The sequence below is a fragment of the Pongo pygmaeus genome, chromosome 6, assembly GCF_028885625.2.
Source record: "Pongo pygmaeus isolate AG05252 chromosome 6, NHGRI_mPonPyg2-v2.0_pri, whole genome shotgun sequence".
Classification (NCBI taxonomy): domain Eukaryota; kingdom Metazoa; phylum Chordata; class Mammalia; order Primates; family Hominidae; genus Pongo; species Pongo pygmaeus.
The window spans coordinates 136,196,537-136,211,807 of NC_072379.2; the positions used below are offsets into that span (position 1 = coordinate 136,196,537).

Here is a 15,271-nt window from a genome sequence, read left to right on the forward strand (position 1 = left end):
GAGACTGGGGTAGAATAATTCTTGAGACTTAAGGGATGTTGAATTTCACACTCTATATAAGGGAGCTTAGCATACCAATCTTTGCTTTAGGGGAGAATCAGGGAGCTATTCTAGGGTTTGCTAAGTATCATAGTTGACACAGCAGAGAAATCTTTCACTTTTGGTTTCCTGCCATGCCCTGTGAATAAAGGAGTATGCCAGTTACTTACAGGACTGTTTTTCCCTTGGGAGATTTAGTTCTAGTTCACCTTAACTCATTACTGATTCATGGGCTGCTGTTTTTGGCTAAATGTCTTAGAGGAGCAATGTTAGCTGAGAGGCTATCAAAATTTGCAACAGGCTCTTCCATCATCCCATCCCTTTGGAACTTCGCTGTCAAAAAATCCACTCAAAACGCTGCCTTTCTTTCTTCTCTTCCATCCGTCCCCATGAGTACTTTTTCCAATTAAGGTCAGCTTGTAAAAGGACTACATTTATTATTCATGTTTCTATCATTTGCACTTTACTAGGCACTCTTTTTATTAAGCACCAGTCCATAAAATGCCTGGAAGTTCATCCTTTTTTTCTATTCCCCACTGACAGTTGGCTTTGATGTAGAGGGGAGAAATGGATCTGCTCAACATTTCTAGCTCAAGTGGAGTCTTAGGCTAGATGGCAAAAGTAGTTTAGCTGCTAAGACCCTTTGGCTGCATCATTAGACCAGCATGTAATTATATATTTTATAGATAGCCCAGGGTAGACTGAAATCATCATGTCCCAAAACGGACTTAGCAATTATCTTGGTAGAAAGGTGTTTGTTTATTGAGTCTTATCACTTTAGAATTAAAGAGTCTGTCAAGAGAAATACTTTAAAGATAATCCCAGAGAATTTTCTATTATTCCCTGAATAATAGGAGAACAGACTTGTTTACTTAAAAATTGGGCTTAGAGGCCAACAGATAAGGAAGTTGTACAGATAGCCTTTGGCACTCATGGCATGTAACAAAGTGAAAATTTTTGGTTTATGGAAACTAAGCCCAAACTACCATTTTGCACATCATTACAGTGATCCTGATTTGGACTGGTGCTAGCCCAAATATATCCACTATAAGAGCATTTTCCTGCTCCACTAAACCCTAGACTATTGTGAAATTTTTTTTGAATTCAGTAGTACCGATTTAACCTATTAATTACTGATAGAAAATACAAAAAAAAAAAAAAAAAACTGTGTGAACTTTATGCCCAAGAGTGACTTAGCTAATTTGTATGACAATTTCTCTGTGCTAATAAGTTGACTGGGGGAGCATAAAAGACTAAAGGGGAGTAGGGTTACAAAATCACATTATTGAACACAAAAACAACTTTTTTTCAGCATCACCTTGATTTATTTTCCTAGTATTTCTTTCCTCAGATGGAAAAATAATTTCATCAAGAAAACAAATGCTTCCGCCAAAGTGAAAGAATTTTATGTTTTAATGCTTTTCTTTAAAAAAAAAAAAAAGTCAACACTGAACTAGAACATGCTCTGCTTCCCCACCCCCATTTTGCTGACTACATTTTAAAAAATCTATTGGCAGAAAACAAGATATTTTCTTCAAATAGAGTGATTATGTTTTATTGCTATTTTGTTTAGTATATATTTTTCTCAATTGGGAAAAAAGTCTAGGTGAAAAAAATTACCTAAGAAGAGAAGTAGTTTACATAGTCATAACATTTAAATTGCTGGCCAAAAAATGTAAAAAAAAATTTAATGTAAAATGTCACATAACTTCAAAAAACTTACCTCAACTGTCTATCATTTATCATGTACTATAAGTCAACTTCCTAAACAAGATTACAGTCCTTTATTATAAGCCCCTAGTGGTACTATAGTATACATTTAAAAAACGCTACTACAAAAATGTTCTTTTCTTTTTGTTCTTGCTTATTGTGCACTTAGCTATAGATAATTTTTGAATACAAAGCCTACGGTACATATAAATGCAATAGTTAACTGATCCTGTTTGCTGATGTCCTTTTTATGTTCCACAGGTGACATCTTTTAATCCAGCATCTTCTCCTGTTTCTTGCCTTCTTTTTTCTTCTTCTTAGATTCTGCTGTGATTACAAAAAAGAGAGAGAGAAAGAGAGAAAGAGAAAAATGTCAAGTTACTAAATTGCAGGGAAGAAATAGCCACATTTCTTATAATTGACCAGGAATGAAAAAATAAGATTGATACACAAGTTGCCTGCTCTTGGTAGTTCTCTTGGCAAATTGAGAAAAAACTATGTGTGTGTGCATGTGTGTGTGTGTGTGTGTGTCTGTCTGTCTGTCTGCTTTTGCCAAAAGAGTGTCTGTGAAAGTAGGCAGGAGGAACATAGCCTGCTTCTGTGTTAATTCTATAAATCCCTGTTATCTTACTGGTTGCCTTTGTTGGATAGGCAAGATACTGACTTGGGGTCCTGCTTAGAAAATAGAAATACAGCAGACATCTCTTAGTAAATTACCCAGGTCACTGCTCAATGGAAAGCTGTGAGAGCTCTGCTTGGCACCTCATTTCCCCCATTCCCTTTCCGTGGGACTCTTTAGTAATATATTTTCTGAGCAAACAATTCCAAAGTGGTTCCACTCCAGGTAGGCCCTCTGCTTATATATTTGGCCAGCTATCTATATAGGAAGAACCAGCTATAAACCATATGTACTCTCTCTGGAGCTTTGCCTACAGGAACTCCCAGTTTGGGGTAAAACAAATGGAATGTGTCAACATAGGCTGTAGGAAAGTAAAACATTGAGGATTTCAATCAAAAGACTCAATTCTTTTCCATTCAGCCATCTTTCCACTTCTCTTTTCCTAACAGGAGAATGCAATGTAGAATAGAACACATCTAATTTGGCTCCAAAGACAAAAATGGTCAGAATCACTGGGCTAGCAGGTGAGGGGATATTGATAAATATTTCTGAGTCACTTCTCCAATTTGGTCCATAGTAGTGGCAAAAATATACTGGTTAAGTACAGACTCTGGAGTCAGACTGCTGAAGTTTAAATCCAGGCCACATCATTAAGTTACTGTGAGACACTGAGAAAGTTAATTAATGTATTTGTTTCTTATATTATTCATCTTTAAATAGGCATATGAAAAGTACCATAGCATATGATAGTAACCATAGGGTTTATATCCAAATTAAACTTGTTCTATAAAATCTACTGAGAACAGAACATGATACAATAGCATGTGCTCAATTAAGGTTAGCATTTATCACTAGTGTGATAATAGAGCAAGAACAAGAAATCATTACCCTGTATAATTAAAATCCTTAATCATCATCAAGACATATTGATTGAGCAGGTCAATGAATGTGCTAAGCAACATAGGGTCACCGTGACAAAAACAATGACCAACAGGGATGAGGTCATTGTTCACTGGAGCATACAGCCTGTATCCAAGAGGACCATAAGACTTATGATGACAGAAGATACGATATGATGCCAACCAGAAATAATGTATATTTCTCAGCTCATACTTAAGTAGAGCTGGAAACTTTTCCATTTCTATGTACTATTTTCATGACCTCTTCAAGTAGGTTCCAAAGTCCATTACACACTAGTAGTACTTCTGTTCAATGTAATTGTCCTAATCTTGCTTTACTGAAACTTCAAGGGTACACCATATGCAATTGGGTCAGGAGTTTCTAAACCCAGGCTAAATTGTTGTCCATAATTGTATTCATTCCATTCATGCCTTCCCAAGTTTGCCCCATTTCTATACTAAAGAAATTTAACCTTTCACTCTCTCTAGTTTTGTTTGTTTTCTCAAATATCTTTCTTTCACCCTATGAGAGGTGTAATGACCAGAATTTCCAAGTGAAAGATACCTTTTAGGTGAAAGGAGACATTACGTGTAATTTCTGAAAAATTATTCAGTGTCTGAAAATGTAATAATTCCCAATTTTTGGTCAACATTTTAGGCAACAGCTATATATTAGGATGGCATCTTCAGAGAACAATGTAGGATTTCAACTACATTGAAAACCAGAGACCTAACTCTGGTTTTCCCTGTCTCAGTTTCCTCATGTCCCTTCCCGGAAAACTGTCAGGAACTTGTTATCTTCTAGGTCTCCAGTAGAGTGGATATCTAAGTAGCAATTTTCATATTTTGGCTAACATGTTCCTATTTCATACATAAGTCTGAGCAGATGACATACTAATCAGGTTCTTGTATAAAAGTTTCATAAAACTTAAAATTATTCTGAACATTGGACACTATTTTATCTGCTAATGTAAGGTTGTCCATTTCAAAGAACACTTTGGGAATAGGAACCTGTCACCAAATTCTTCTTGGTAAAGGCAAGAGCACATTCTTAGGTAACCCTGAACCTGACATTGGTGTTTTATTCATTAATTGACAACTTGCTAAATACCAGGAAATCAACCATTTGCTTATTAAATCTGCACAATGTCAATCAACTTATTCTTCTGACACAAGTGGCAAGTCATCATGGCACTGCCCGGACACCCTGCAGAACTTGAGTCCACTCTGGGCTCAATCTAAAGAGAAAAATGAAGAGTCTTCAGTAAAAAGTAGTGGAGGGAGGGAAGAATTCATATTTGCAATAAGGTCAGTTTAGTTGCTTACGTAACAAAGTGTTCAAATTTTTGTGAAAAAAAATCAGGTCAGTAATATTTCTTCCAATCAAAAGCAGTTTTTTGTGACTTTTATGTACATTCAACTGACAGACTAAATGAGCTTTGTCACTGCTTATCTCTGTGGCCTCAAAAACTTATTAACAACCTCTCGATCTTTACCTAGTATACATGAGGGGTTTAAAATAGTATCACAAAATCTATGACCTAGAAAGAACATGGTCCAACTCCCTTATGTAACAGATGAAGAAACTGAAACATTCACATTGCCCCTCTTTACTTCCATCTTCATACTTATGCTTATTTTAGTTCCCCAGGTACATCTTTTCTGTTTGTCTGTTTTTTCTCTCTAGTCTCTGGCCTTCAAATTCACTCTTCATTTCATCAACCCCACACTTCCACTACGACCTTTGTCTCATTAATGCCTCCCATCCTTCAGGTACCAGCATTGACATCACTTCTAGTTTGCTGACCTCTCAGTCTGAGTTAGAAGTTGTTTCTCTTTCCTGCTTTTGTTAGAGCACCTATCCCTAGCATTGTAATTGCCACCAAAATACAAGCTGTGAGAGGGTGCAGTTTCTACTCTCTGTTGTACCTCCAGCCCATGGCACAGGGCCTTGTGTATAAAAGCTGATTAGTAAAGCTTTAGTGAAAATAAATGGGTCCATAACATGGATCCACCCATCTTCCTTATGAAGGTTCTTTGAATTTTCTTTGCTTCTTTCCATCTTATCCTTTTCATATTATTTCCTCTTGGCCTGAGTGTTCCTTCTCCTACTACCCCAATTTGCACAGTCAGCACCTAGTCATCCTTAAAATCTTAGCCTCAGCTGCATTTTCTCAGGGAAGCCCTCCAAGAGCTCTCAGATAAGCAGATTCCATGCACAGACACTCTCATTGTGCCTCTCATTGATTTTTCCAAAATTAGAATTGAACTATTAATTTTGTCTCTAATTATTTAGTGTGTGTTTTTCCTTTCCTATGACAATAGAGACCCCACCTGTATTTTGCATCCGTATATTCTGTGTCTGGGACATAACGAGCACTCATGAAATACTTGTTGCATGCAGAGTGGATAAATGAATACTTGAATGGGAAATAGTTCAACCCATTACTATATAGAAAAGAGTATTTCTCAAGGAAAGTAAGGAGTGTAAATCCGATTAGAATCTTGACAAATTTCAGTCTATCTTTAAAGACAAATATTTTATGAAGAAGAAAGTTTACAAACATACGTATAAGAAATTTATCCAGGTTTCTTAACACTTTGTCTTTAGAATAGAGACCTGATTAAACTCTGTGGGTAAAACTGTCACAGTTTAGTTGCCTTTCAAGGTTAGAGTGAGAGAAATGTTTACAAAGAGATGTGGGTCACAAATTAGCCTGGAGCAGGGCTATAATTAGTTAAAGCCAAGTGCTTTTTTATTGAAGTCATATAGCGGCTACTCTAGAAGGTTCTGAGAGCCAATAGGATTCCTACCCTGATGTGAACAGTAGGGCACTTTAGTTCACATTGAACAGAGCCAAATCAAGAGAAGGAAGTACACATACACCACACATCAAATAACACCCTGGGCCACATGTTCCTTGTCCCTGCCTGGATTGAGGCTGCAAAGCAGAAATGGATGTAAACAGAGAATGAGCCATTGTCAACATGTGACAGTAAAGGGCACCTGCCTGAAAGGTGACTTGTTCTGTTCCTACCAGGACATCACTACACTGGAATCTCACAGCAGTGCCTTGGGTAGATTTTAACTTCCTGGGTTTTCAAACTTTCATCCTTTCTTTGGCCAGTTTTTGAGTTGATAGAGGATAGTACTCATAATAATTGGGATACAGAGATGAGAAAAAATAGTAGGTGTGTATTTTTGTAACTTTGTGGAGTTTTTTAAAAATATAACTACATTGTTTTAAGATATGTTTGAGAGTGTTCAGAAAGTCCTAAGGCTTTACTAAGAAAAAGTACTCTAGAAAGGATTCAGGCTTCTTATATTGCTATGAATCATAGGATCCAAAGGGCCACATTCACCATATTCTATCTAGAAAACTCAGAATTTATCCAAGGAAATTCTTTCAATGCATAACAACTCCTGATAAGAAAGAAGACAGACAGTGATATAGTTTGACTCTTTGTCCCCACCCAAATCTCACCTTGAATTGTAATCCCCATAATCCCCATGTGTCAAGGGCAGGACCAGATGGAGGTAATCGGATCATGGCGGCAATTTCCCCCATGCTATTCTCTGATAGTGAACGAGTCTTATGAGAGTTGATCATTTTCTAAGTGTCGGCATCTCCCCTGCTTGCACTCATTCTCTTTCCTGCCACCCTGTGAAGAGGTGCCTTCCACCATGATTGTATGTTTCCTGAGGTCTCACCAGCTTTGTGGAACTGTGAGGGAATTAAACCTCTTTTCTTTATAAATTACCCAGTTCTGGGCATTTCTTCATAGCAGCATGTGAATGGGCTAATACAGTAAATGCAGTGAGAAGAATGAGTAGAAATTAATATGAGCCATGTTACAATAAGTTCTGAGCCCATGTGTTTTTTTCTATGCTGAATAGAAAACAAAATCTTGATAAATGCTAATGTATTAAGTGACACCATGGCCTTTAGGTACAGTGAGACGATGAAAACATCATGAAGTTTTGTTAGAATCATACTAAGAACTAAGCCCTAATCTAGAGAATTGGTTCAAATAGATATTTGCCACTTACCAGCTCTGTGATCTTGTGCAAATCAATCATTCTGCCTCTGTTTCCTATAAACTGGGGATAATAAAACCTATATCCTCCTCAGAGTGCCATTGTTAGTATCATGTGAGATTACGTCCTCTGCAATCTCATCTCACCACTAATATTCAAAACACATTAATTTATTGATTCAGCAAATATACACTCCATCTCCACTGTTTTAGATGCTAGGGCATAAAGGTGAACAAGACAAAACTCTGCCTTCACACAGCTGACATTACAAACAACACTTTCAAGGTGGCTTTATGGGAAAGTCTTTCAAAATTGTAAAGTGCTTTAAAGTACATATTTATATTAAAGATCATGGGTATGTGGCAGCTATTTTTATGGTTTTGAGACCTAGTTTTCTTGTTGCTAATTTACTACTACAATCCAGAGACATGTGTTGTGAAAAACAGAGCAGCCACAAGGAGAATGAATTACTAGAAAGAAAGAGTATACCTACAGTAGATTTACCCTGAAGGAAAAGGAGGGTTTCTCCTCTCGGGGTTATTTCATTCTTCTTAAAAAATATTAATTACTTGTCTCATTTAAAAAGTATTACAGACTCATATAAAAACCAAAGAAACACACACACACACAGACATACAGATATATATATATACACATACACACACACACACACACACACAGAGAGAGAAATTACTCATAACTTCACAATGTTGAAACAACACTTTTAACAATGAGTTCTATTTATGTTTTCTTTCTATGACTTTACTTAGGAATATATGGACAGTTGTTATAGTATTTTATGCTAAAAATTCAATTGTATCTATTTTCCATGCCATTGCATATACTTTGAAACGTGACCAAGTAACATTCCTTTATATTATCCTACTCCATATATTTTGTAACCTTTCATCTTTTGTACATCAGTTCAATAGTTCTGACCTCTTGTTATTATAAAAAATGATGCAATGCTGATTTTGTTCACAAATCATTGAATGCTTAAATTTTGCCTTAGTATAGATTATTAGAAAAGGATGTACTGGATCCAACGGCAGGACTTTTTAAAAACTCTAGATATTTATTTTTTGAAAGGAAGTAGTAATTTAAATTCTTATCAGCAATTTATATGAGTCTGTCACAGCAAAGTTACTCTTGAAAGGCAAATAATCAAACAACAAGCATCATCTGTTTTCCATCTTTTCATAGGCCCTTTGGAAATAGAATTGCCATGTAGTTGGTATAAGTAAACATCAACTCTCCACTTTCAATATTAAGAAAATCTGGGAGAAATCAGATTAGAAGTGGACCTTAAGAGAAAGACATCTATTTAAAGATTTTTCAAAGACCTTAAGGGGGGATGTTTTTCAAGAAGTAAGAAAGTTGAGAATTCTGAAATAAGCTTATCTCATATTCTCAGTAAAAGGTCTTGCTTTGATTACTTATTTTCAGATGGCCTGCTGTGTACACAGAAAAACTAAAAAGGAAATTAGGAGATGAAATGATTTCAGATTGAGGGGAGCCAAGATTTTAACTAAAGTGACTCAGGCCCTGTTTGCTGCTGACTTAAAGTGTCTTTGGGTCATTAAAGCAGTGGGAGGAAGTATTGATTAGAATAGAAATACAAAATGTGCACCTTCTAAGAGATAGAATTCACTTTAGCTAAAAGAAGCTAAAGTCATTCAGAAATGCACATTGCAGAGGTCAAGAGAGACAGCTGAAAAGGAACAGCTGGAGGCATACCATCAAGACCACTGAAAGTTCACTTTTGGAGACTTGTTCAATAAATCACAAGGACTTATTACAGAAAAAGGATCATATCCCTGTCAAACGGTACTATCGCAATGTAAATATGTTCAAAAGCCTGGATATCACCAAGATCCTTTTAATGCTTTGTGAACCTATTTAAAGTAACTCACCTGTGCTTAAGAATTAACTGCCTAGTCATCTAGAACTACCTAATCCCTCGCCCCATGTCAGCTATGCCTCAGAACTGATAACAAGGCTTGTCGAATTGTGAACATACAGCTCAGTGATTCAGGAACTAAAATCCAGGTACTGGTTGGCTAGGCTGCCTAACATGGCACTATTCATTCAATTTCCAAATATTTCAGTTTAAATTTGAGTAGCATAAATTAAGTGGCAAAATACAGAAACATATTTCTGTTAAAAATCAAAAGTATAATCTTTTAAACATTTGCTTAATGTATTATTCACAGATATAGTTCAGTCCAATGCCTATGCAATAATTTTGTTGTTTCTTCTTTGATTTCCTATTTTGTAGCATCACTTGCTTCATTTCCTCTTTTGTGGACTCAATGCATTTACTTCTATGATATGTGTGGAAAACATGTGTACATGCATACTGCCCCTCAGTGCTACCCACATGCTGATACTTTGCTTCATCCACACCTCTTCTTTCTCTCACTGTCCACCTTCCTCTTCATTCATCAACTCTATTTCATAGCAATACCTTCTACTCCTGCTCAACTATCTGCTCTTCTGCACTCATTTGCTTTCTGATATCAAGTATATGTGAATAAAATATAGTACATATATTTGTGTCTAGATGCAGACTAAACACATCTAGACAATTTCAGGAACCTGTTTTGTCCCCACTCACTTTGGGAGGTGACTCAGCATTTAACTGCATCTCCTAAAAATAGAAAGTTTAGCTATGAAAGCACTAGTGAATAAAGTAGATTTAATAGAAGTTTTAGTGAAGATGAAATTACTTCATCAACCATGCAGAACAAAATTAATAAAAGTCCCCAACATGTCAGTTATTTTTCAAATCAACTCACCAGTTGCATCAGTAGACGAATCCATCTCCCTTCACCCAAACACTCCTCTCTACCATCTTTTCAAACTCTCCCCACTCCTGTCTCTCCATTTTCCCTTCTTTATAAGAAGGAATTGAGATATCTATAGCTTCTCCAAATCATAAAGGGCCCGTTTAGGATGCACTTTCTTTATACAGTAGAGTCAGGGGTGGGGGAATCAGCCACATGTGAACATGTTGGGATCAGTCCCTGATCTGACCCATACACACATGTATACCAAGTAGAAAATTGTCACTTAAACTCCTAGTTTTAGCTCAAAACATGTATACCGTCCTTATTTGTTATTTACAGACACACATACACATACACAGACAGAGAGAGAGAAAACCACAGATGTGGAATTAATGCTGAGTTTCTTTTGTTTAGCAAAAGCCTCTGCCCTTCCTCAATCCGTAGACCACTCTCAAGATTTTACACTTCTTGACAGTGACCATCCCACACCACAGATTTACCGACCTCTATACCTAAACACAAAAGAATGATTTATCTCTAATATGACATTTAAATATTTAAGAGCTTATTTCTGCAACAATGAGGAGCTTATTTCTGCAATATTGAGGGCAGAGGTAGAAAATTTGCCTTATTATAAACTATTGTAAATTAGAAATGAAATGTAGTATTATAAACAGTAGTAAGTAGTTCACACTTAGCTAATCATTAATTTCTATGATCATATCTAATGTTTACTCTAATATAATATAGCCAGTACCACTAGGAAATCAAATTATAATCTGTGAAAAAAGGGCAAAGTTTGAACTCCAGTATATTTAAAATTTTGGTAGGTACAGTCCCATAAATGTTTTTCCTATTCATTACCAAATAAATCTTTCTTTTGGTTCAAAAAATTATAGATATAGATATAGTTAAATAGAATCAGTTATTATGGCCTGCCTTGCATCCCTCCTGAAAATTCAAACTGAACTCCTAACCCTTGTATCTCAGAGTGAGAACATATTTTAGAGATAGAGTCTTTACAGAGGCAATTAAATTAAAATGAGGGCATTCAGATAGACCCTAATCCAATATGACTGGTGCATTTACAAGAGGAAATTTGAACACAGACACTTATAGTGAGGACACAAGGAAAAAACAGCTGTCTATAAACCAGGGAGAAGGGCCTCATAGGGCACCAACCCTGACAATACCTTGATCTCAGACTTTCAGACTCCAGAACTATGAGAAAATAAAGTTGTATTTAATCTACTGAGTCTATGGTACTTTGTCATGACAGCCCTAGCAGACTAATGCATCCATGAATTCGATTTCAGACTATATTTCATTTTTGTGTATCCTTCAGAGCATCCTCATTAGCTGTAGAGGTGAAAAATAGGATGTTAGTGTATTGTTATTTTTAAATTTGTCCTCCAGAATTAAATTAATTTTTAAATTTTAAGTCATTTAAATATGTAACTTAGGTGCTAAGCAATATAAGGTTTTATGCTCACCAGTGATTTCACAAATCTTACTGCATTAATTCTTTCACCCCCCTTCAAACATGTCCTCCCAGCTGTAAGCAGGTGAGCTATTCCCCACCACGTGACTTCTTCTGCCCCAAAAGACCAGCAATCTGTCTATAGCAGCAGCAGCAAAAGGTAGATCTGAAGATCTTTCTCTATACTTTACATATTTTTAGACAGCAGCCTTCAGAGCAGCTTAATTTATTACTTTTGTACATCTAGGTGAAGATCTGAAAATGTTTTTTTCTATTTTCTGTAAGAGTAAAAATAATTTTTGAAAGCCTAGCAAGAGAAAGGGCCATGAATGTGTTAACCTGCCATCAATATCTGTGGGCCTTGCCGCCTGCATGCACGAACACTAGGACGCTAGAACAATTTTACTTCCTTCTTGCTCTTTGGATTCCTGATGAGTTCTTCTACAAATATTGTTTACTCCTCTAGAAAAAGTCTTTATTATTTTATTTTCATGGCCTCTGTGCACTGAGCAACAACAAGCCTGCTCTGATTTCCCTGTAGGTTTGCATCAGTGAGAAGCAGAGCGGACTGGGAGTGTGCCAAGTGTCCCCACCAGCAGTTCCAGTTACCAGGACAGCCATCCCTCAAATCGTGGTGAAGCACCAGAATTGCTAGGAATCTCATAGCGGAGGGAAGACAATCATGAATCCAGGCCAGGGCCCAGCCTGGGAGAGCTCTGGGTTAACAAGTCACCTTGCTGTTCACCCTTACTCTCAAGGAACATAGCTGCTTTAAAGAACCCTAGATTGAAAATGCAGCACTAAGAGTGATCATTTGTTTTCAGAGTAATTTTTATACAAAGACAAGCTCAGGCCAGAAATTATCCAACAGGGCTCAAACAGTCATAAATAACTCTGAATATGCTTATATGAATGTTTAGGATTATCATGGAAACAAAAAACAAATTATTAATTGCTTTTAGAATACCTAAAGAGATCCGGCAGTGATCACTTGGTTTGGGAAGCACTGGTACAATGGAAAAAAACTCTGGAAACAGACTGTCCTGACTTCAAGTTCAAGTCTGATCATTCACTGTCTGGGTAACTTTGTGCAAGTTGCAACCTTAGTGTGTTATTTTGTAAAATACAAATAAAACTACTTTAGGCTGTCATGCGGTTTGAGTGAGACAATACAGGCTAACAGCTTAGTATAACGCCTGTCATATCATAAATACTCAATAAATAGGATATACTTTTACAATACTCAATAAATAACAACAGGTACAACTTAAAACACAAGCAGAAAGCCTCAATTCGGAAGTTAGAAGACAGAAATGCAAAAGCTTCAGGAAGCAAAAAGGAGGTCCCGAAACCCAATAACTAATACGCAGCCTTCCTTAGTACTAATTACTCTATAGCTGTTTTGTGAGTACACAGCTAATAACCCTCTGAGCATGGAATGTGCCCAGGGAGATGAAAGCAGACACACAGTTTGAAGTAAACCTACAAATATTTATAGCTGCTAGTTCTCACAGCTGCCCCAGCAATTAGGACCAAAAATTCTTCAATAAGGAGGGGAGTGAAACACACAAATGACTCTGATTCCAAGTGAGCTCACTGTGCCTTCAGTGATTTCTCTACACATTTTTGAAGCCAGTGTGAATGATGCAGCCTAGTGAGCTAGACCAGAACAATTTAGTTGGACACATCATTCATTCATTCAAGTCAGTATTCTTCCTTGAGTTTTCTCATGGGCTAGGGACTATAAGATGTAATTTTCAAAAGTGAATAAGATGTAGTGTACGAAGAGTTTGCCTGTTAGGAGAGGGAAACATGCCCTCGGTTCAGCATAATGGATGCCTTATCACAGGAGTGACACGTCCTCTCAGAGGAGACTGTGACTTAATATTTGGGAAGGGAAGTCTGGCAAGTTTTAACACTGATCCCTTTTCTAGTCATTGAGCAAAACAAGCTCTTTTTGACCTGAAGGACTTTGAACTTCCCCTTGTTTCGTTTAGAACACCAGTATGGCTAGCCCCTTCTCTCTCTTCCAAACCAAATTCAAAAGTTACCTTGTCCAAGAGGCTTTCCCCGATTACTCTATCTCACGTACTCCTTTCCCATCACTCTATCACTTGGTTCTGTCTAGTTTTTAAGGTCACTTATGCCAAGAGGCATTTACTGATTTAGTTATTATTTATTTCTCTTTTTCCTTCGTTGTCTACCCACCACCACCACCAGTAGAACACAGCAGTCAGAGGGAAGGAACCGTGTTTGTCTAATGTCACTAGCACTTAACATACTGTGTGCTCCATTGCAGGCTCTTAATAGATTTTATACAAACATGAATACATTAGAAACAATGCTAAAGGACTCTCCACTTCTCTGTCTCATAGCATTTGCCAGTCTATGTGGCACACTGGAATTTATCCCTCTGCGTCTCCTACTACACTGTAAGACCAGTAAGGTCATTAATTTATCCCTGGTGCTAATTAGAGTACATAGCACTTGCTCGCTAAAATATTTGCTGAAAGAACAGTATAAATGTATGAAAGAACAGAAGAAGGAAAACAGTTCCAGGTTTCAAGAACTACAGATGCAAAGAAAGGGACACATAAGAAATCATGGCCCAGTCTGCTGTCTCCTGGAGTTTGGGAGTTTGGTACGGCTGGGGCAGAGCTTGTAAGCAATGGCTAGAGAAAGGATCAGGCAAGTGTCCAGCCAGGAAGATACATGAGCAAGACAGCCTGCTAAGGAGTCAGGACGGGTCTAAAATTCATTCACTTTCTTAGGTAAGAAACTGAGATACCTGTATGGAATGACACAGAGGAAGGAGCTGTGCATGCTGCAGGAGCTCTAGAGTCGACTGCCTTGCATTTAAGTCCTCTGCATATTAGTGGTATAACCTTGTGTTAGGTATATGTATTAGTTCATTTTCACACTGCTATAAAGACATTACCTGAGACTGGGTAATATATAAACAAAAGAGGTTTAATTGACTCACAGTTCTGCATGGCTGGAGAGGTCTCAGGAAACTTACAATCATGGCTGAAGGCGAAGGGAAAACAAGGTACATTTTACATGGCAGCAGGAGAGACAGCAAGAGCAAGGAAATGCCACACACTTTAAAACCATCAACTCTCGTGAGAACTCACTCGCTATCAGGAGAACAGCAAGAGGAAAACCATCCCCATCATACAATCACCTCCCACCAGGTCCCTCCTTCAACACCTAGGAGTTACAATTGGAGATGAGATTTGTGTCGGGAAACAGAGCCATATCATTATCTAAATTCTCTATAGCCTCAGTTTCCTTGTATGTAAAAATATAATAGTAACTATTTCACAGAGTTTTGTGAATATTAAATGACAACCTGTGTGAGCAATGCACTAAACTTTACCCAAAACACACTAGGCTCTCCACAAATATAAACTATAATCACTATTGTTGTAATCACCATAATTCTCCTTTTGCCTGAAAAGGTGCTGAGGGTAAAACACCTACTTCAAGAAATTCATTTGGAAGAAAGGAAATAGTCTTTAAAATACTGCATATTACCAAGCACTCTTACTTATAGTGCTTCATTTTGCTTTATAACAATCCTATGGTATATTCACTGTCAACTCTAATTTAGAGAAGACAAAATAGGTATCATTCTACTAAGAAAAGGACAGAATTAGATCTCCCCACTTCTAGTACAGTATCACGGATGGAAAA

The 15,271-nt window shown here is 37.1% G+C and overlaps 1 protein-coding gene across 3 annotated transcripts in view; it reads right to left on the reverse strand.

Annotated features, from left to right (window-relative positions):
- Positions 1–1,341: 1,341 nt before the first annotated feature.
- PTN (pleiotrophin) overlaps positions 1,342–15,271 on the reverse strand; it is a 114,524-nt gene continuing 100,594 nt past the window's right edge. For 2 of the 3 annotated variants that reach the window (XM_054496872.2, XM_054496873.1), the window contains exon 5: positions 1,342–2,076. In XM_054496872.2, the coding sequence (XP_054352847.1) occupies positions 2,021–2,076 (56 nt within the window). In that variant the 3' untranslated portion in view covers positions 1,342–2,020. The remainder of the gene's footprint in view (positions 2,077–15,271) is intronic. The other variant, XM_054496874.2, reaches the window with a different exon arrangement.